At 37.6% G+C, this 23,030-nt stretch overlaps 1 protein-coding gene across 3 annotated transcripts in view; it reads left to right on the forward strand.

Moving 5' to 3' along the window:
• Positions 1 to 23,030, forward strand: part of EPHA6 (EPH receptor A6) — a 527,052-nt gene that overhangs the window by 125,476 nt on the left and 378,546 nt on the right. For all 3 annotated transcript variants that reach the window (XM_074856969.1, XM_074856950.1, XM_074856960.1), the window contains exon 3: positions 5,782 to 6,445. In XM_074856969.1, the coding sequence (XP_074713070.1) occupies positions 5,782 to 6,445 (664 nt within the window). The remainder of the gene's footprint in view (positions 1 to 5,781; positions 6,446 to 23,030) is intronic.

Below are 23,030 nucleotides of genomic sequence, written 5' to 3' on the forward strand. Positions count from 1 at the left end.
GTCCCACTGTCCATGTTGCCAGCAAAGATGTTAAACAATGCTGGTCCCAACACCAATGTTGGGGGAGGTTTTGATACGATCCCAAGCATGAGATTAAGACACAAACGAGGTCAAATGCCGTATACCCAAAACAGGTTTTTTATTATTAAAGAAGTGAAGAGGGGTAGCGATAGGACAGAATGGAAGGAAAAGGCAGAAATAAAGCAAGGATGCGGGATAGGGCTGCAAGAATAGTCACCACCATGGATCCAGCAGCGTCCCATTGGTCCTCAGTCTTCAGTTCTTCGGTGCTGGGTGCACACAGATCTGGCTTTGATGGTAGATGCACAACGAGCAAAATTTTCTGCTGCCTTTTTAAGTTCATCATATCCGCTGATTAGCATATCTGCTCGCCTTTAGTTTTTTTTCTCTGGTCCCACAGGTTTTGTTGCATGTGGCTTCAGGGCAGGAAGGTTTGCCTCTTGTCGGTTCATTAGCAATGCAGGCGTGGTGTCTGGCCTACACAATAGGGCCACAAACGGCTACAGGATGGGGCCAGCTCAGCACACCTCTGCCCCTTTGAGGCTTATCTACGGAGTCTGACAATGCAACCGCAAAGAAGTGGGGGGGTGCATCCTCCAATACACTCCCGCTTCTCTGGGCGACATCCCCCAGACCAATTCACAGGCCGCAGCAGCTTCTCTTGGAGGTTTGCACAGACACAAGCTTTGAGACAGTCATAGGACATTTCAGTCTCTCACAACCCCTGAGGGACACCACTCGTTGCTGGTCTCCACTCAGACATCGAGCTGTTGACCACAACTCTTCAAGTGTGACCATCCAGCCAATTCCTTATCCACCAAGTGGTCCATCCATCAAACTCCTGTCTCTCCAACAGAGACAAGGATGTCACGTGGGACAGTGTCAAGTGCTTTGCACAAGTCCAGGTAGATGATGTCAGTTGCTCTTCACTTATCCATCAACGCTGTAACCCTGTTGTAGGCCACCAAGTTCATCAGGCACAATTTGCCCTTAGTGAAGCCATGTTAGTTGTCACCAATCACCTCCTTATTTTCCATGTGCCCTAGCGTGGTTTCCAAGAGGATATGCTCCATGATCTTGCTGGGCACAGAAGTGAGACTGACTGGCCTGTAGTTCCCTAGGTCTCTCTCATTTTTTAAAAATAAGGTCATGTTTCCTCTTTTACAGTCAGCGGAACTCCACTGGACTGCCACGACTTCTCAAATGTGATGGATAGTGGCTTCGCCACTTTATCCGCCAGTTCCCTCGGGACCTGCAGATGTATCTCATCAAGTCCCATGGACTTGTACCCCTTCAAGTTCCTTAGATGGTCTTGAACCTGATCTTCTCCTACAGTGGGTGGTTCTTCATTCTCCCAGTCCCTGCTTTTATATCCTGTGTCTTGGATGGTGTGGCTGGAGCCCTTGCTGGTGAAGACTGAGGCAGAAAATTTGTTGACTACCTCATCCTTCTCCATATCCTGGGTAACCAGGTCTCCCATTTCCTTCCAGAGAAGGCCCATGTTTTCCCTAGTCTTCCTTTTATCACTGATGTACCTATAGAAGCTTTTCTTCTTGCCTTTGACAGTACTGGCCAGTTTTAATTCTAATTAATTAATTAGGAGCTACAATATGAAATACACAAGAAAACTAGCGTGCAGTTATATTGTTTGGCTTTTTGTTGTCTGCGCTGAATTTAACTATTGCTTAATATTTCCTGGCAGTTTTTATCAGAATAAAAATGCAACACTTATGTAACATTAAAAGCAGATTGTATTTCACACAGGAAGAATGTGTCCTTGTCAGAGACTATCACAGATTGAGTTCTGTCAGACTTTTCAGTAAATTACATTGACATTTTGGGGTGGTGGAGTTCACCTCATTTGTACTCAATATCTGGGACTAGTAGTTAAGAGCACATGCCAACAAACTCACAGCTGTATTTATAACCATACCTTATACGGTATGTCTTAGTGTGAGGGCTAGGTTGAAACGTTAGATACTAATCTCTTCTGAAGATATTTTGTATGTATGATGATTAGACTACTACTTCTGTTATACACTTTTATAAATGCCTTTTAAACATTTTTCTTGCCCAATGCATGAATTTTTATAAATTGGGAGTTGTTATCAGGCTATCTGAGAGCACAATGGAAAGGCACAGGCATGAAGCACGCAAGGTATGCTTTGAATGAACTAAAGTACTCTCCATGTTTGATCATCTTGTTTTATTCTTTTAAACCAGTTATTGAAGTGCTGAGCTTTTACTACACATGTAATAGATTTATATTATTAACTACACGGTTAGCAGCTAACTTCAGGGCTTTAATTTCTAAGTTCAAATAGAGATATTGATTCAAAGTGAATATATAAATATTTCTAAAGAGAATCTCATGGTAAGGGGAAGATATGTTGGATTATTGTTTTCTTAATTTTTTTAGGAGGCAGTAGTGTGTTGAGGTTTCCTTGCTTTAGGCTAGTTTACTCTCATTCTGAAGGCTGCTCTGTATTTTAAAAACTACATTGTTATCCCACCTACTACTCCTTTATTCTGGGTTTGGCGTGGTGGCATTTTTTTATTTTTTGGGGATTTCTTTGTTTGGTTTTTGTGGGTTTGTTTTGAAGGGGTTTTGGGGATTTTTTTGTTTGTTTTTGAGACCTCTCAGGAGTGTATAGCACATCTTCCTTTTAATGTGGTTTGATACACAAATAAACGCAGAAAACCTTTTGTGCTTCTGTTTGTTTTTTTCTAAATCTACATTGTGGTTATATTTGTATATAACACAAATTTGTGTAATAATGCTTAAACTTATAGTACATGTTTTATGTGTGAAGCAAAAGGTGGTATGTCCTTGGCTCATGTAACAGATATGGTAGGCAAAATGGGGATCAGCAGCTGAAGGACATATATATTGTGTTTTTAAAGAACCTCTTCTGATGAGGTTTTAAGGCTTGGAGCTGTGGATTTTTTTTTTTTTTTAAATTTTAAAATTATTTTAATTATTTTCTTTAATCCTTCACAGCTGTGGAATTTTGAATCAATTCAAGCTGTGTGGGTTCATGCTTAGCAAAAGGAAAGAGTCCTGGCCTCTTCCAGAGCATTAAAGTCCCCTTTTTCTTTCCCAAAGCCAAGGTCTACTTGGGGTATTATATTGCTTGCTACAGGGTAGACTTTAACCATAGTTCAAACAATGTAGGGACAATGGCACAAGAAGCGCTGTGCTAACTAGTCCTTCATCATGCAGTTTTTACCAAATCTGAGTTTGTTCTGGTCTTGCCATGAATGCTGAAGTAGCAGCTTTGCTCTTTCCTGAATGCGTACAAGACCTAGAGGCCAGAAGTTCTTAGTCATATAAGAATCTCTGAAGAGTCAGCAGATTGTTTGCCAAGTTGTCCTGGTTTAACCAGGATAGGGTTAAGTTTCCCCAGCAGTGGGGGGGAGCTCTAGCCGGGTTATTCAGATACCATGCGGACGTCGGACGTCGCATCCTGGCAGGTCACATTTTCCTGGCGCGGAGCGCGGTGCACTCGTGGTTTTGTACATCGTGCTTCAAACTGCTGTATTTGGTAGCTATTTTGCTCTGTTCATTGCTATCACTATTACTGTTATTGTTATTGTTGTTGTTTGTTGTGTTGCTATTGCACTGTTGTATTAAACCTTTCCTTATTTCAGTCTCGGGGCTTTGTATTTCACTCCCTTTGTGGGGGAGGGGCAGCGGCCGCGTGGTCTCAGACCCCGGCGGGGGCTAAACCACCACACAAGTCTTTGCCATTGTCTGACTATCATATGAGAAGTATGTTTTGTGATTCTTGGGACAGGATCTTCAGACAAGGTTATCTTCTTGCTGTAATAGGAAGAATCCCCAGAAGTGATGGCCTGCGAAGGCCTTCACTTACCTGGCTTTTCTGCATAGCTCCCAGGTGCACACTACTACTACACTACACTACCATGACCAAGAATCCCAGTCCTCTGGTCACATCTGGCAGCACTTGTAATTCCTTTTTCCCCATTAATTTCAGCCACTGCTTAAACCAAAGTTTTCAGTCTAATGGAGTCACAGGTTATTTTTTTTTTCTGCTGCTTCCAACATGATGGATCAGTTCATTCCTAAAGAAGGTGGTACATTCTTCCCAGCCCCCATGTTGTTGTGTGCTTTTGTGTTGATTTGTTTTATTTTTACATAAAGATTATGTGAAAGGTCTTGGAGATGTGCATGTTCCCCCAAATCCATGTTGTGACATTATTTGTTCTTAAAATTCAAAGTAAAGCCAGTTAGTTTCTACATGTTCACATGGGCCTTAAGAGTTGTCTGATGTCTGGGAATTTTTCTGAAAATGAGGACTGAAGTCTTAAATAATACCTTCCTCTTTCAGAGGAAATAAAGTGAACAGATAAAGTTTGTCTTTCCACAGTGTTACTAAATGGGTTTTATTGCTCAGAAAGGGTAAACTGGACTTGTACTTCCTACATTTTCTCAGTCTGGTAGGCCACAGGCCAACCATATTTTCTTTGTAATACTGAAATAAGTAGGCATTGTGAATATTCAGCTGCTCAAGTAGTCAAAATGCATCTTTAGGACTGTAGCTTTAATTTTAAAAATATTGATACTGTGTGTATTAGAGTAGAAAAATATGCAGCAATGATGTATCATGGGCTAACCGAATTTGAATGTATGTTTGAACAATGATGTGTAAGGTCAGTATCTTGGTTTTGTACTCAGAATTGAATATTGCGCATAATTTGAACATGTGCTTCGGCGTGTTATGTGTGTACACTGTATGTAATTAATAAAAATTGTAGAATGCCTTACAGTGAATTTAACCAAATTAACTGCAAAATTTGAGAAAGTTGGTAAGAGTTAAAATAGTCCATAAACTTTTCAACATCTGCTTTCTCTATTTTAAGATTATGCATCTTTCTTGCCACCAAATAATTTTAACTAAATATGTATTCATAATAAATCTATTCCAGATATGCTAGACCATGAACATGAATAATGTATATTTTGATGTTTCATAGCATTAAAACAACGTAGTCTGGTGATTTGAGTGATATTTATGAACAGGTTTTTGGCTTATTTGATATGTCAATGCCATAAGACAACAGTGGATCTAAACCCATGCAAAAACTTCTGGTGGAACACACTATTCTTGGATGAAGAACTGTAACTAGTTGTGTGTAGAAAACATCTATATCTAATGCTATATTGATATGAGGAGTGCTTAGTGGAAAGTTGGCTCAATCATGTTGAAGCTATTTTGGGCATGTTGGTAATCCTTTAGAGTGGTGGATTATGTAGTAAATTAGGCATTTGATAAGCCTTTCATACGTAGCACATGGCTAATTTTTCAAAGATTCATGTTTTTTGAGAGCCTCTGTGCAGCCCTCTGGCATACCAAACAGGAACTGTTCTAGCAACTTTTTTTCAGCATAGATGATTGAATGACATGCCCAGGAATGTTCTCAGACTTATTAAAATTTGCTAATATAAACATGGCCATTATTTCCCACTTCTACTGAGCCACATTATTTTTTAAATGTTTTTATTAATAGAAATTTGTCATAGAGTTTCTGAAATAAAACTTGTTGTATCATTCTGTAGTTGGTATCTGCTTTTAACTACTGTGTTTCCACTAAACTTTAAGTAAATGATTATTCTTAGTTAAGCCATAGGTGCATATACATGGGGCACATGTCTGTGTGTATATGTGGGGTCTGTGTATATGCATACTCATAATATGTGTTTTTCTTAGTTTTCAAATGATTTTATTTTCTTTCCAGTGGGATGCCATAACTGAAATGGATGAACACAACCGTCCCATTCATACTTACCAGGTATGTAATGTGATGGAACCAAACCAAAACAACTGGCTTCAAACAAACTGGGTCTCCCGTGACGCTGCACAGAAAATTTATGTGGAAATGAAGTTTACCCTGAGGGACTGCAACAGTATTCCATGGGTACTGGGAACCTGCAAGGAAACTTTCAATCTCTACTACATGGAGTCAGATGAGTCTCATGGAGTAAAATTCAAGCCAAACCAGTACACCAAAATTGATACTATTGCAGCTGATGAGAGCTTTACCCAGATGGACTTGGGTGACCGCATTCTTAAACTCAACACAGAAGTTCGTGAGGTTGGGCCAATAAACAAGAAAGGATTCTATCTTGCTTTTCAGGACATTGGAGCATGCATTGCTTTGGTCTCAGTCCGTGTTTATTACAAAAAGTGCCCTTTCACGGTCCGTAATTTGGCTATGTTTCCTGATACTATACCAAGGGTTGATTCTTCCTCTTTGGTGGAAGTACGGGGCTCCTGTGTGAAGAGTGCTGAGGAACGTGATACTCCAAAATTGTATTGTGGAGCAGATGGAGATTGGCTTGTGCCTCTAGGACGATGCATCTGCACTGTAGGATATGAAGAAGTGGATGGCTCCTGCCATGGTAAGAAAACATGGTTTGATTTAAAAAAAAAAATTATTTTCTTTTAATTTTAAAAAAAAAAGTCTTATGATGTTATATGCACAGCAAATAGCTTGTTGTATATTGGAAATATTACATCACATGTTCAAGGAATGCCTCTTGTCCAGAAATAAGCAAAGTTATTTGAAGTCGTGATATTATGGATTTCTAAGAAAACATTTAGTTACTAAAGATGCCCTTCATTTTGTCTAACTCTAGGTGCTCACAATGTGTATGTGTATAGATCAGCTAGTCACTGTGACTCCTTCTGTAGTTACTGGAGGTAAGTGCATACTTTGGAGCAGGATTACTCTGCCATGTTTTAGATATCTATTGCAGGATGAGAGGAGCAGTGACTGGAAAAAAAAAATCTTTTTCCTCCATATGCCTAAAAAGGGAATCGAGTCGTTAACTTGGACTTAGATCTTTTCTGTGAGTACATAAAGACAGAGGAGATGAATTCACCTGAAGCGATAACATCTTTGTCCATGCTTCTGCAAAATAAAGGGGTTTGTTAACGTAGTAGAAAATCAGTAGGTATCAAGTTTGATTAGAGACTTTGAGGCCCCGTTCAGAGTTAATGCAAAAGGTTAAAATCGAAAGTGCTCAAAATGGTTTCATCACAATATAGAAGTAATGCTATATATCTAGTAGTGTTTTTTCACAGACACTAATGTAAAAATGTAGTAAGACATTGTGAAGCAGGTGTCAGTACATCAGTACACAGATAGCTGTGCTTGGTGATTTCTCCTCAAGAATTTTGCCGAGACCACACTCTGCTGGTATGTATAGAACAACATAGCACTGCACCTTGTCACTATGACAGAGAATTAAGGATGTTTCCAACCAAGGTTTCAAGCTGGAGGTGACTACAAAGGGAAATGTATTTTCTTCCTTTACCAGCCCCTCACTTTCATAGGTAGGACAGTGAACACATGCAGGAGCAAAAAGCATGTCTCTGCACAATCTAAGCGGTGGTGTGGTTCATTAACCCTCTCTATGCCACTCTTGAGAGAGTGGATGCGTTTTGTCAAACTTTGTGATAACTGAATTTCATGCACAAATGGAAAAATTCAGATTACTTTAGAACATGAATACATTGCTAAAACATTGTAAATGCTGTGGTATACTTGAGTAAAGCCCAGGACTCTGAGCTTTTGTGGATTCAATTTTAGACTAGTATTCATGGAGAACGCACATTGAGACTTACTTTCCACCAGCCAGGACTGCTGGATAGGTGACACTTAATCATAGAAGGCATCCATCTTTTTTTCCTGCACAGTTTCGTAGTAATTAGTTGTTTTGTTAGCTTCAGAAACAACTACTAAAGAATACATGTTCTTTGTATGTTCTCTTCTACTATACATGATAGCTTCAAAATGACTTGAGAATAAGGTACTTTTTCAGTAGTAATGATTGTAAAGAAAGCCTCAGTAGCCACTCAGATACCAGTCTGTTTTGGTTCAACATTTGCTTTGTAGCAAAAAGGAAGAGAAAGAGTCCATATCCATAAATTATACAAGTGACATTGCTATTGTCCAAATATTTTGCTCAAGAGCTTCTCAGATTTGATGGTATTAGGCAAGCTGCAGAGCAACCTTGGATAATATACAGCATTAAAAGCACACTATGCACTGTAATCAGAAAATGAAAATCACTTTGTTGTCTGATCTTGCTGGCATTAATTATCAAAATATACTCATTGCAAAGATACAATTTTGACATTGCCATTACTGGAAGCAAGTATAATTTTCTACATAAGGTCAAAAGGTTTCTCTCTTAATGGGATAAGGATTTTCTTCCAAGACATTAACCCTCAAATGAATTTCTGCCCATTACGTGAGTCATACTCTAGAACTGTACATGAGCAATATAACCATCAACCAAAGCCCACAAAAAATATCAGGAAATTTTTCTGCTATGCATGGACTCCACACATTTATTCAGTTGGCAGTCCAGCTGCTGCTGAAAAGGCGCCTCCTAAATGAAATGGAATATCCAAAGCCTTGAGCGTTCGCATATTCTTGTCTAATTTGCCCAAAGAGTAACAAATTACTATCTTATAAAATTATAATCTAATAGAGCTTCCATACCTGTTTTGAAATAATTTTCATAGGTGTCTGGTGTTGTCCATTTAGTCATCTTCAGTGTATTTTAATATTAGTACTAGTTCTGACAGTTACGTTTGTCTTGCCTTCCTTCATGAATGTCATGCCTAAGGCAAGCCCAAATGTGTAAGATACTTTCAGAACTAAAGAGCAACAATTTAATTTCACTAGTGCCCACTTTCCAGCTCTTGTGCTTAAACCATGAGTTGAATGGGCTCTTGTCAGAGTGGCCACATTTCCCTTTGTGCCAAAGCTGCTGGTGGAGATGCATGCTGGGGCAGCTGGGAATGCATTTTTACAGTGTGACTGTTTAGAGCGTTGTGAACTGAACTGAGATCACTACCAATGTTGATAGCAATCTTTCAGACAGCCATAATGTCCTCTTTTGAGGTATTGCTTCTTAGCAGAGACACAAATCAGAAATGCAGAGTTGAGATTTGTCACTTGTCAATACATCCTGAATTAACTCTTTCATACCCATTAAATTGTAAAATACCTGAATGTTACTAACTTTCTAAGGGAAAATTTGTAAAATTTGCATTAAATTTGCGTTTAGCTTCTTTTAAGGGGGGGAGGTAGGTGGGGTGAGAGAAGAAACCACTATGTCTTAATCTGCTAAGAAGATCTGAGACCTATTTATACAATTTTCACATCTTCTAGGTCCCTCCCCCAAATCCCAACCCCAACTCCTTTTGTCCCTCCTATTCCACTGCTAGAGTTACAAATCAGAGTCTTGGAAGTATTTGACACCATTCTGTCAGTGCTTCTTGTAGACATACTCTGTGACATACTCAAAACTGACAACTATTTCTTCTGCATGAAAATAAGTTTCAAAATAATAATTTTTTATTTTGAAATCTGTTCTGGCAATTAATTGAGTAGTGGACAACACTTGCTAATACTTGAATATTTTTTCCTGCTTGCAAATGGTGTCAGACATTAAATTATACACCAGCACATGGCTCAGTGGGGAATAATAAGCTCTTCATGGCAAATATAGCTTATCTGTCACAGGATTGAAAAACTAAATTTCTGTTTTGATATTTGTGGAGGTATGCACTCTCTGTTCAGGAAGTACTAAATGACATAAGGGATGGCATTCTGCCTTTGTCATTGCTCATAGTTTCACAAAGCAGCAAGAATGAGAATAAAGAAGTCTTTTGATCAGTTTTACCACGGCTGTTAAAATCATAGGGAAGCAAGTAAATTAGATTTTGGCAGTTGAAAATAACCTAACTGGCAACATTTCAGTTATTTCAATATACGTCAGGTTTATGCATATCTCTCTTTGTGAATCTATCAGTATTCTCTATCCATTGTATTTGCATTTAAAAGCATCATTTCAGAGTGAAAGTGTCCGAGAAGAATTCACAACTGGATTAAAATATCCATACTTATTAAATGTATACCCCAATGTGTGTAGAACAGTTCAGAGGCAGATTGATAGAGAATTTTTCATTAATTTGGGGACTGTCTTCCTTTTTCTGAAGTCAGTGGGGAAAAGTCACATTGATTGCAAGAGGTTCACAGCTATTTGTCACGTAGATTTCTTAATGGCATAACCTGAAAAAATACCATCCTCTCTGAACTGATTGTGTAAACAGTCTATTGCTCTTTGATTTGAATCTGCTTTCAAGTTTTTTTCCCTCAAAACCCTGAAATAGCAGCAGCATTCACATATTCTTCTCTTTCTTTAGGCGTTAATAAATGAGTTAGTGCCACTAATATGGCAATGCTAATCATAAATGGCTCTAATGTGAAGTGCTTGCTTTGCAAAGTCATTGGTACCAGCCCCGTTCACAAGTCAAAGCATAGAAGGGGGAGATGCTGCACAGGATTCTAATAAATATCAATTAAAAGTAGCAAGTTCAATGTCATATCTTCTCTAAATGTCAGTCCAAGACAAGAGTTGTGCTAAATTTAACAAATGTATAATGTATTATACAGGCTATATCAGGGCTTTGGGTGTGTTGTTTTGGGGCTTTTTTTTACACAGAAACAAGTAACACTATATAAACTTAGTTACAACAGTTCAGTTCTTCTTAGGCATGATATAGGAATAACTGGGTGACTGTTAACTGAAGTCTGATTCTTTAATGATTTACTGAAAATTATCTGAATTACTCAAGTTTAGCAATTAATTGCAGAGAAAAATTCAATTACATATAGCAAATACCCAATTATTATAGTAATTTCAAAATTTATTTTAGTTGTAACCAACGAAACACAATGCAGAACTCTATTTTAACTGTAAAAAGTTGATTGTTCATAAGGAATATCCTCAGGAACTGCCCAGCCCCCAAAGGGTGTTGTGTGGTATGGTTGAAGAAATTTTTTAAATGTAAAACAACAGGCATTTACAGACTCACGTGGTATATTTTAATTAAAACAAATAAAATAAGAAGTGGGAATGTAAAGTTCAAATTCTTTGACCTCGAATTGCCTGAACGTAACTTTCTAGGTCTACTACAGCCTGAACGCATTGAACATTTGTTTAATTGAACCAACACTTCTTTCTGTTATTCATTACTTGAATTTGTGGTAATGTTTAAGTGTTAGGGTTTCTACTTTGGCAGCGTATCTTCAGCCATTTCATCTGATTCAGTTGGAAAATGTTTTCATTTTGCAAATATGAACTAACCCCGTACTCATATAAGTACGTATAGCATGTCTTTGTTACTGGGAAACCAAGAAGTTAATGTTACAGTCATGCTTTAGTTACCTGCCTGCTGGCATGAAAACAGGAAGAGGGAAAAGGTAAGTTTCCGAATAGCTACAGAGATACAATATTGTGTAAGATTCCTTTTGGTTTTTCTCCCATGTATATATTTACTCATGAAATCTACTCTTCTTTGCCAGCCCATAGGCACTGAAGGAAGATCTGTAACAGAAAGGCATAGAAAGATATGGACTACCAAAAAAAAAAAAAAAAGGGACAAAATAAGACTAAATTTTAATTTGGAAGACTGCAAATTATCTTTTTAAGAGAAAATCTTTCCACCACAGGGTCCTTCCTGCAGCAGAGCTGGCACAGTTCTCTTGCTCTGGAGTAGATCCCGTTGACAAAGGGTGCAATTTCCTGCCAACTCTTTTGGATAGATGGAGATGGGAACTTGTCAAGAGAGGCTGAATGAGTGGAGAACCAAGAAGATCCACAGAGTGTTTTTTCTGTGATGTGAAACGGCACAGGTGCAGAAGGTCCTGGGACTTCCTGCAGCTCCATGGCTATATTAGCCAATATGGTCTGTCTCCTAGACCACTGCAGGTGATTTTCTTGCAGATAGAACTTGCTTCAATGCCCTTAAGTATATTTTTCCTTTCAAAATACAGGGCAGACAAGTAAGAAGAATGATAATACAAACTTACAAATTTAAATTAAAAAAAAATTCTAATGGAAGCCTCAGTTCCCCCTGAAATTGAAGCCTTTTAGTTTCCTCCTTTTGATTTCAATTTCCTCCTTTCAGCTGAAACCTCAGTGAAACCTCACAGTGAGCCTGCCTCAAAGATAGTCATTGCAGTGTACACACGCAGCAACGTTGTGCAGAAAGCCAGTGTCAGTTTGTGAAGGAGCAGGAGGGGGGGAGGTAGGTGGGAGCATGTGTAGAGGTGACGCCAGAGGTGGCACAGAGAAGATTAGAAGCAGTGGTTAGATATGGTGATACACCCATCAGTATCAACTCCTTTGTTTCCTCAGCACCATTACACAGTGTGTTTTGTTTAGCAGGCATCCCTTGATAACATCTCAGAGAGCAGGGAGAATGGAAAGCCTATAAAAATCACTGAATTCTTCCCCCTTCTTGGATTTCAGAGAGGGAAGTTGTGTATCACAATCTTTTCTGCACTTGGCTCTTATGGAGATAATTTAAATGTTTTTGGTTTTTTTAAATCGTATCTGTGACTTATTGTCCAATTCAAAAAATTATTAAATAGTTGCATTATTTTTTAAAGTATAAACAGCCATATGATTTATTGGCATTTATAGCAAATTCCTAAATATGCAAATGCTCTGGAAGAGGTTCACACTTTTCTACTGTGCTTGAGAAATGATGGTTTATTTTACATAATTTGTGTGAGTCTGAGGAGGTTTAGACTTCACCGTTTTCAATGGTGGTACTTAAGACCTTTGTGATTATTAGTGATATGTATTTTCCACTGAAAAACCTACTCTTCAGCCCCTGTAAGGCTACACAATATCTGTATATTTTAGCTTGAATTCTCAATATGGATAAAATGGTATTGTGGTTTGACATTTCCAAATTCAGTTTTTAGGTTGAACCATTAAATAGATGTTTTTAGTACAACCTAAGAAAAAATTTGGAATTGTGGATAATAGCAGATCTTAGGTAACAGTATAGAAAAGTAATTGATAATGACTTGTTCAAATCTTCTGAATATACTTAACCACATATAACTGCTAGAATAGTGCAAAAAATGGGATTTGATCTGAACTCAAGAACTATATACATTAGAAAAAAAGGGTATATATTTACAGTAGATTAAAATTTAAATTACTCTCTGTTGCAGGGGGACATTGCAGATGCTACTGATAGCACTTTTATGTTCATACATACTGGTTTTAATTCCTAAATGCCAGGTCACGTGCCAAGCTATTTCATGCTGTATCTCTCTTTATTTGCACTTTGCTTTTCCACTTGCACAGAGGATCCTTTTGTCCTTAAGGCTTGCGATTAGTGTGAATTAAAAATAACGTTGTTGCCTAGCTGAAGTAGGAGGAATATTGTGTGTGATGGACTGTGTGAAATGAATGTGATATTTACTGTCAGAAAGATGAATTTTTGTGAGTTGGACCGTTCTGAAGAGATCTGACTTTCTTTAAAATTACATGTTTGAGTTCGTTCTTATACACTGAGTACCAGACTAGCTCCTGCAAAGCTTCTAAAGATATGCATGTTTTGGGGTTTGGATTTATTTGTTGTGTTTTGGGTTTGTTTGGTTGGTTTTTTTAATTGTAGCATTTTGATTTTATGTAGCAAGGAAACTGCACTGATACTAAATGAACACAAGTTGTTTGCACACTCTTGTTACATCATACTGACTTATCTTGCATTATTTTGAGCAAATAAGGAACCTTACAATAGCCACCATAACCTGGTTTCCACTGCAAAAATTCAAATTTAAAGCCTTGATTTTCTAACTGCATCTGAATAATTATGCATGTATAGGAAACTTATTGTTTGCAAACTGAATCAATCCTGGGAAATTATTATTTTTCACTTTGATACTGAAATGTGCATTGAAGTACAGTATTTGGTGTGAAACCTACTTTGATAGTGGAACAAGGAAAACAGGTTTGTTTAGGAAAAACTGTCACTACTTTCTGTTTGTGCACATAGGCATGAAGTTTCAGAAGCAAAAGCATGCTGATTACTCAGATATGTCTTCCCTCAGGTTTTCTGTTAGTGTATACTGTTGGATATTGATCCTGCCAGCTATCCTTGATAAACAGTAGACAAAAATTGTCAAAGGGATTGCAGTGATGGATTTTGTTGGTGGTGTGTGTGTGAGTCAGTAATATAGCTGCATGATTTGACATTAGCAGCAGGCCATAGTAAATAACAATTATTTGTTCTTGCTCTGCTGAAAGAAGTACACTCCGGTGACCGTCACGTGTAAAACATTGTAATGCCACTGGAAACAAATTGTTTACGTTTTATAAAATGCACATATAAATACAAATGTATTTGTATATCTATTCAAGTGTGTATAGAATAAGTGCTTTGTAAAACTCTTGTTTGCTTTATTATTATCTTTTAACTTGCTGTGCAGATTTCTCAGCTACTTTGCTATCTTCCCCTCCCCCCACCCTGTGCATTAGGCTGGTGTGTGGCATGTCTCACCCTGTAGGGTCGGTACTGGGGCTGTGTCCTAGGGTTTTGACACAGAGGATAACAACATTTAGATCCACAGACTCTCATACTGTAGGTGTGAAGAGGCTGGAGCATACAGCCCGAGAGCTTGCAAGGGATTCTTGTGCATGTGAGGTGCCAGAGTAGGAAGCAAGGACAAAGTCTGTAGGTCTCATTCACAAATCTTTTGTAAATCTGTGTGCAGATGGATTTCCCTATAAATGATAAGACGCTGTCTTCCAACGATAACCATCTAGTCATAATGGAATTCTTGGTGAAGCCTTATACTTGACTTGCCTGTCCCAAAATAGACTTTTAGAGAAATCTGGTATTAACAAATTCAAAAATGTTTATTTGTCAGAAATAACCAGATGCATGACAACATACAAGTTCCTCTCATATTGGTAGAAATAGGAATAACAGAAAGACTGACGGGTTGGATGCTATAGCATAGCAAGAGATGAAGAAGGAAGGCACTAACCCTACGTTACTGTCCTGTGTTCCTTCACTGTGATGGAATTTGGCCTCAAAACATGTGTCACATCCTGGAGGGACTTAACAGAAACGGTGCCTCTCCATTCTTGGGTAATACAACTTTTCTTGCTTGCCATAATTTTTTCTCTTGTTCTGGGAGTCAGCTTGAGCTCAAACATTTCAGATTAATTTGACTTGGAAAATGTTCGTTATGCTTTACACTTGATCAACCTTAACTGTTTCAACAGTCAAATATGTTGAACATAGGCGAGTTTTGCCTGAGTGAAAACCTTGACCTGCTGTATTTAATGGATGTAAAAGTTCAGCATTGGTTGCTTGTTTTGCATTACTGCCATTAGAGGCTTTCCTCCATCTGGAAGAGAAGTGCGATGGGGTTTTCTTATGGTTGAGTATGTTCTTCTCAGTATGTAGGTGTCTTCAATATGCTGAAAAATGTACATCTCTTGAGTTCTGAAGAGGTCTTTTGTGACAAGCACATGGAGGAGAGTAAAACCATGATGGTTCACTTATAAAGACCTAAAAATGCTTGTTGCATACAAAATGCCTTGTGTTAGGCATTGAATTCGTTGAAAGTTGTGAAAGATAAATACTTTGTGAGGAAGCTGTGATTTGCAAACTTGGCCGCTAATTGGACAAAGGAACACTTTGATTGTGTGTACAGCACAATTATGTAAAAGTCATGTCTTAAGAACTTCCATAGGCATGTATTGCATCAAAGTAACAGTTCTGGCTTAATGAGGGTTTGATATATTTGTCTGTGTCGAAATTCAGTTTCTAGAATGTTTGTTCATCATTGACTTTTTGTGGTGGAGCCCTGAATAATAAAAATAAGTATAAGCTGAGAAAAAATGGTAGTCAGGGTACTCAGTGAAAGTTTCCAAGTTTTTATACTACAGTATATTGTGGATTTTTTTAAATAATGATAAGGAATTTCACTTACATACTTACATAAAGTGTTAAGATGTATACGTATATAATGTTCAGAGAATTCTGGCTCAGAAATTCACAGAATCGAGGAATTTTATTTTTTTAAAAGATGATTTTTCTCATGCTGCTGCTGAACACAAGCACTTAAATTTATAGTTTAAAATAATTGAAACATTTTAAAATATCATTATTATTTCAATATAGAAGATGTCCCTTTGAGAACACATAAAGGTGAGCTCAAAAATCTGAAGATAATCACCAGTACTTCCTCCGAGGCAGGTTATTAATCAGTAACACATTCACAAATAAACCATAAAGCACATTCTGTAATGGAACTGTTCCCTTAGAGGTTTCCCATCATTTTATTCAGTCAATTATTAAAGCATTTATGCTGAGAAATGTAATTTCAAAAGCAATCAGTAAAGAGTTTCCTCTTGCATAGTGTACCCTAGAAATCACAAGCAGGAGTGAAGTAACTGTGCAAAGACATTTCTGACAGAAAGTTTGTCTTGAATACAGAAGAACATGCATAAGTGTTTAAAAACTTGAACTATATTTGCTTTTTGCATTTAGCCAACTGACATCCTTTTCTGCATAAAATTTAAGGTTGAAAATATGAAAAGCAGTTGTTTTACACAGCAAGATTGATGTAAACTGTAAAGTCATTCTTTGTCATGGACTACGTTAGATTTCAAGAGCAATGTGGTATTTAAAGAATCTCAGAAATCACCCTCACCAAACTTTGTGTTGTGTTGGAGGCATTATTTGAACAAAGCAGTTTGGAGGCTACTCACAAACTTAAGGTCTTGCCAAATGGGGGGAAAAAATACAAATTGGATGGCAAATGCAATGTTATTAACTGCAAGATTTATGACTGACACGTTTGTGTAAGAGAAATGGGAGAGGAAGGAAAACTCCCATGAAAGTTGAGGTGCCAGTTACATAGATTTTTTTCTGTCCTCGGTAGTTTAGGTTGGGGTGTGCACCACGCTACTTCTTGAGGGGGCAGAAGTTTGACCGCGGTCACAGCTCCTCCCTAAGCAAAACTACATTCCCTGCAGCATATCACCTTGAACTGCTGCTCGAGTGCAACCTGTCCTGGAGCTGCTGCAGGGTCAGAGAGCAAGGGTGCGCATTGCTCCCTGACCTCTGTTGTGCAGGGAAAGCTCAGTGCCTCAGCTGGATGGAGACGCAAGGGATGGTCAGTTCTCCACTGCGACTTACAGCACTGAGCCTGCAGTTTCCAAGAGAAGTGATGAAGATGGATGCCTTTTCAGCTGCAATGCTGTTTGAAGACTTGCAGGTCTCTTGGCAAGAAGAGAGGATCAGTAACTGAAATTTCAAAAGGTCAGCAGCTATATTACTTTTGGATGCTGAATTCTGAAAAGGAAACTGGTTCTTTTGGGTCTGTAGTGACATAATGCTTTAAGTGTCTTTAGTGATTTACAGTCTTTGTGGGGAGCTGGAAGACCTGTGCTGGGAACTGTGCTGGGCAGGCAGCATCAAATGCTCGCTTGCAGAACAATTTCACATGGCATCTGGTGGTAATATAAGAAGAAAATGCAGCTGAACATCTGAGACAGTTTGGAGATGCTGTTCTGTTCAATTTTTTTTTTAAACGTCTGTCCCTGCTCTGACATATCTGTGATAATCTTGCAAAGGTGTGGTTGCTGGTACTTGTTTTACTGCTTTATTGCATTATTATTATTAAACGTTGTTGTTATTGTTCTTTACTGATCTACTTTGTAGAATATTCCTGCTTGCCAGGCATCTCAGTTCCCATATCAGTGTACTCTGAGCAAAATGGTCATGCTTCAACCAGTGCTTCCAATTTGCTCTTCTGGTCTTACTGCTCATTCAGCATCAGTCTTGCGGGTGTTTATGTAAATATTTTAAAGTTTGTCTCTCTCAAATGGTCTTGTCTATCTTGGATCTGATCTCACATAACTTCTTCAAATAATCTCATTTAGATATTCAGAAGACACACACAAGGCATTTTGTACAGTTCTATGCAATTTCACAAACATTTAAAAACAAAAAGACCCCCAAAATATTACCTGAAGATAGCAAATTCCTAAAACTTCAGGTTCATAATTTTATTATGATACATAACAATTGAATTGTATCCAAAGAGCTCATTTGCTGGGAAATCTTTGGAAGAATCTGGTGACAAGTTTACATGTATATCCCAAAGATACTGCTTTCATTCTCCTTTTAGGTAAGTCACTGGCAGAAAGTTTTCTGTTAAGATGGTTTTGGCATTTTGTTGATGGAAAGATATAAATACTTCCCAAGATAAATAGAACAAAAGAAAGTCTGCAAGCTGATCAGTGATTAAACTTGACTGTAGGATTCAAAGAATTGAACTGAATCCAGTGAATATGCTTTATATGTGCGAACTATGTTTTCAGTATGCCTGTTGAACAGGTATCTAGTTGTTTAGACTAAAATTTTTGGAAAGCTGGAATGTGTTTATGTTCTGTTTCTTCTGTATCAGACTGCTCTAAGCGGTGGATGTGTCCATCTAAGGTGCTTTCAGGCAAAAAGATTGTATTTGATTGAGTGCATATCTCTGCAATTTTCCCCACTGTTGTTTTGGTTCCCTCTTTATATGACTTTTTTCCTTACAAGCTTTTTCTGCTACTTATACCTTATTTTTCACTTGCTTTTATATTTTTTTTTTAAAAAAATGTAGTCCTTTAATGTTCTGTACTATTAATAGTGTGGCAAGAAGTTGAGTTTGTAGTAGGGGAATAATTCATTACTTGTTGCTTGAGGAGTACACGTTTCTTTATTCTTTTACATACTTCTAAGACAAAAATATTTTCTAAATGTAAAAATTGTTTGACTTCTCAGAATGAGAAGATTAGGCTATTGGTAGAATTTTAAAAAAATTATTATTGCCAAAGATAATCCACAAATTCTCATGTTTCAGCATCCAGACAGTATGTTCCTGTGCTGAACATTGGTGTCCAACTGCACAGGGTAGTTCTGTGAGGTTTTAGAGGAACTTAGGTGTTTGTCTGGTGCCGACAGCAAGGGTATGGAAGAAAACATAGCCTATAGAAATTAAAGGTAATTCTTACTCGTTTCTGTATATTACCTTTGCCCTCAGGTTTATGCAGTTGATACTTTGTTATAATAAGGATTTCAAGTAGTGCCATTATGCTGATGGTTCACAGCAGCTTCTTAACCATCATTTGAATTAATGTGTCCTGACATCATTTCAGCCGCAGTGAAAAGTGGCTCTGAGTTACCTGTGGAGTCAACCTCCATTTCCCCACAGCCCCTCTCACGGGAGCCCTTCTCTGCTGCTGGTGGTCTCCCATGTCTCACTCCTTCCTTGGCTTCTTCTCTGAGACACCAAGCTGCCAGTCACTGCTCCCTGTGTTTCCTCACCAGCAGCTCACAGAGTCTGCCTCAGACCTGATCTCCAGACTGTTACCTGTCACCCGGACCTCACCTGCCATGTGTCCATTATGTTTAAGAGTTGTCCTAATCCAAGTGGCAATACATAGGATTTGGTGACTGAAGTAGAGATCTAAAGGGCTAAATTAACAAAGACTTACTGTCTGACACATCTTAGAAATGGAGTCCCATGGTGTTTTAGTTGATGTGCTGAAACTCCTTTTCTTGAAGGGTTTTGTGGGGCTTGGTTTGGGTTCCATTCCATGTGTCCCGTCCCCGTCCCTGTCATGTGTGTGTCGTGTTCCCCTCCCCCCCCATTTTACCTTTAGGAGTCCCATCAAATCACAGGAGAATATTTTGCAGAGAAGAATCTTCAGTTCACAAGAGGTGGCTGACCTGGTGATGGTGGTCTTTTGAACAGAAATTTCTATGAATCTTTCTATCCTGCAAAGTAAATGTCTTGGATCTTGGCAAAGGAGGGTGATCCTTGGGAACCAACCCACTGCAGTAGGCTTGTGCTGTTCTAGGGATATGTCTGCTAACGGTAGAATAAATTATGTAAAATAGGTCTCATACCTACCATTGAAACATCTAACAAAGTCAAGGGCTGCACTTGAAATGTCTCTCTTTAAAGAAGCGTTGCTTCAAAGGGATAATGATCAAAGCATGAATAAATTCCCAAAGGACATGGAAATGTATGCATAGAGAGATTATACTCCAAATGCTAACAATGAATGTTTAGTTATTTGGTATCTGTATATTATATAATAATAGTTATGTATGTGAAATGTCTTAATTTTGCTGTGACAACTTGACAGTATTCCCAGATGTTAAATATTTCAAAGCTTATCTTACATATATTCATAAACAAGATGAAAGTGTTAATTCTAATTAAAATGATGCACAGTTCAGTAGCAGCCCTAATAAAGTCCCAGTGGAACAGTGAATTTAATAGCAATACATCTATGCAGAGTCAAAATTTAGATTTCAGTTTTACTGCAAACCAATCTTCAAGGAAAAACTGAGTAGTCAAGACAGAAAAACTGTAAAAAATGGTATTCAAAAGTCATCTGAATACGTGCAGTATTTTACTTACCAGTATCTATGTGTACTGGCAGTTTAGGCAAGAAATTGGGGGGGGGCAGGGACACACACACACGACCCTTCCAAAACTAATGAGTAGTCCAGAGTCCTGAAGTATTTATTTTGCTTAGTGAATGTGATCTTAATGGTCATATTTGCTGTCATATTTGCCATCATAGTCACCTATTACAATTTTGTTTGCAATTATTTTAAAGCAATATTTGAGAAACCACAATTTTGTAATGTAATATACTTTAATGCTGAACTATTGCTTTGTGGAGAAGCCTTGTACATGTGTATGTTCAAAATGCTTTCACAAGGATAGCGAGAATTTTAGTCTTGAATTGTTGGGATATCAGAGACTGGAATAATAGTTAAAGATGTAAAAGCATTTTTTATTTGTAACTCAGAATAAATTTTCCACCACATTTAACAGAAAACATAAAAGAAACTAAAAAGTCGCACCAAGTTAAGAGGCAGTAAAGACTCTGGGGAGAGACCTAGGGGAATGCCTGAAGACATGGTTGGTTTGTAGCATTTAGGATGCAAGTAAAGGCAAATCCCAGAGTAGGAGGATATGTACATTTTCTTTTCAAAATCAGAATAGGGATTCTTTGACTCACAGTAAATGAATAATACATTTGATTACCTCTGCATGTACTTCTCTTTGTAAACTATGTGTTAGAATTTTGCGTATTTATCTCAGTTTTTTAAAATTTTACATGCAATTACCATAATAACCAGCTCATGACAAATCATGTTAGTAAAAGAAATTCTGTGTTTTGAAGGAATTTGAGTTTGCAAAATGTCTTTTTCAATTCCCAGTAAAAATCTGGATTCTCTTCAAAGGAAAGTTCTGGGGGAAATTTAGATTGATCAAAAGATTATTTTTTTTCCCTTCTGTATTATGCATTTTAAAATGTTTTCCTTAAGAAACATGAAGTATACTGATGATGCAAAATTTTAAAAATAAAAATAAATTATAGATTGTTACTGCAGTATAGAGAATTCAAAACTTTGGAGTGGCTTTTGGATACCTTGATATTGTTGGATCCTCTTTTTTTTTAAAATTATTTTAGCACAACCATGTAAAATATTTCACCTTTTGTCAGAAAATCATATTCTGTTCACAAGTGATTAATATCTGGGTTTTGAGTGGTTCATGTTTCAGGGTTTTTTTAAAGTATTTTAATTTTCATATACTGACTCTGATTTTGCAGGCTGTACAGTTTTTGTAACTTGATCAGGTGACTAAAATTTTGAAATAAAATTTCATGTGTTAAAGTTCATTACATTAGCTGAAACTCCCGATATTTAGTGAAAAGTCCCAAAATAAACTACTGTGTTTAACTGAAAACCAGATCAGCAGAGATAGCAAAAGAGAAAGAAATTTGTTTACATCCTTAATATCCCTAAGGAAATGGCCACCATGTCGACAAAGCTTTTTCAGTGCTCTGAACTTCTTGAGGTCTCTGAATATCTCCTGATCAGTCTGTGAGAGACTGGCTAGGTTCCTCTTGGTAAACTTCATTAGACTTTCCCTATGGTGAATGGCTCAGATTAGCTGGAAAAAAGGTTGTCATGAGTTAATATATACATATATTTATAAAATGAATCTCAGTTTTGCTAGTGCAAAATGCAGATCAGTGTGTTGTGTATGTTGCAGACTCCGGCCAGACGGTTAGAGTGGAAGCAGAGCGACAGTTCCAGATTACTGCCGTTCTCATCCTTCTCTTTTCTTCTGTGCAACTAATGTATCAGTGATTTATTAGCTATTGTTTCCCAATCTGTTAACCTCCACCAAATTCTGCAATCATGTCTGTCAGTTGGTATTACCAATTTTAGAATAAAAAATGCAAGAAGAGGCAAGAAAATACTCACTGTTATTATAGCCAAATGATTGTTTTGGACGAGCATGAGCTTTAGAGAACTCTGCAAAACCTTCCTATTTGGTAAAGAGTTTTCACCCTAGCCTGAGTGAGATATAGCTGCTCTACTGAAGGAAACAGTCCCACCCATAACCTAAGAAATTCTTTCTCAGAACTTTGGAAAAGGAAGAAAGATAAGTTTGCTATCCTTATTGATTCTGGATAGCTGCAACTGTTACGGGCAGCAGCAGAGAACACTAGAACAGTTTAAAGACTGCAAACCTCTCTCCGACAGCTACATCACTATTAATTATACCATAACAGAACAGAATAAGGTAAATAATAGCGGTAAGTGGTGGAATGGAAAAATGGGATAAGGTATAATTTGTGTTATTTGATCACAACCAAGGATGATCCAAGAAAGACTTTGTTGAAAGGGAGTCTTGGACAGGGAAAATTCTTTCTCTTGTTCCTAATTTGTGTGGTTGATAATAGATAAACTGTGAACTTTTAAAGCTTTCTACAGTAAATAACTACAATGCAAAAATTGGTTCTTGATGTATTAGTGGTTCTGAAACCTAGGCTTTAATCTGATAGCAGGAGTGAGGTGGTGTAGGGCCGTATGAAGTAAATTGAGTATTTCTTTCAAGTCAGACATGACATAGACTTGCAAAGAAATTACTGAAGTATACTTTGATCAGTGGATTTTTAAGGGGTTGTTTAGAAATTTCAGTGATAAACTGGAAACAATGCTAATTAAATGTTCCAGAGTTTTTCTGAAACGCTTCTTTTGAACAATTGGTATAAGCTG

This window comes from Strix uralensis, chromosome 2 (assembly GCF_047716275.1).
Source record: "Strix uralensis isolate ZFMK-TIS-50842 chromosome 2, bStrUra1, whole genome shotgun sequence".
Classification (NCBI taxonomy): Eukaryota; Metazoa; Chordata; class Aves; order Strigiformes; family Strigidae; genus Strix; species Strix uralensis.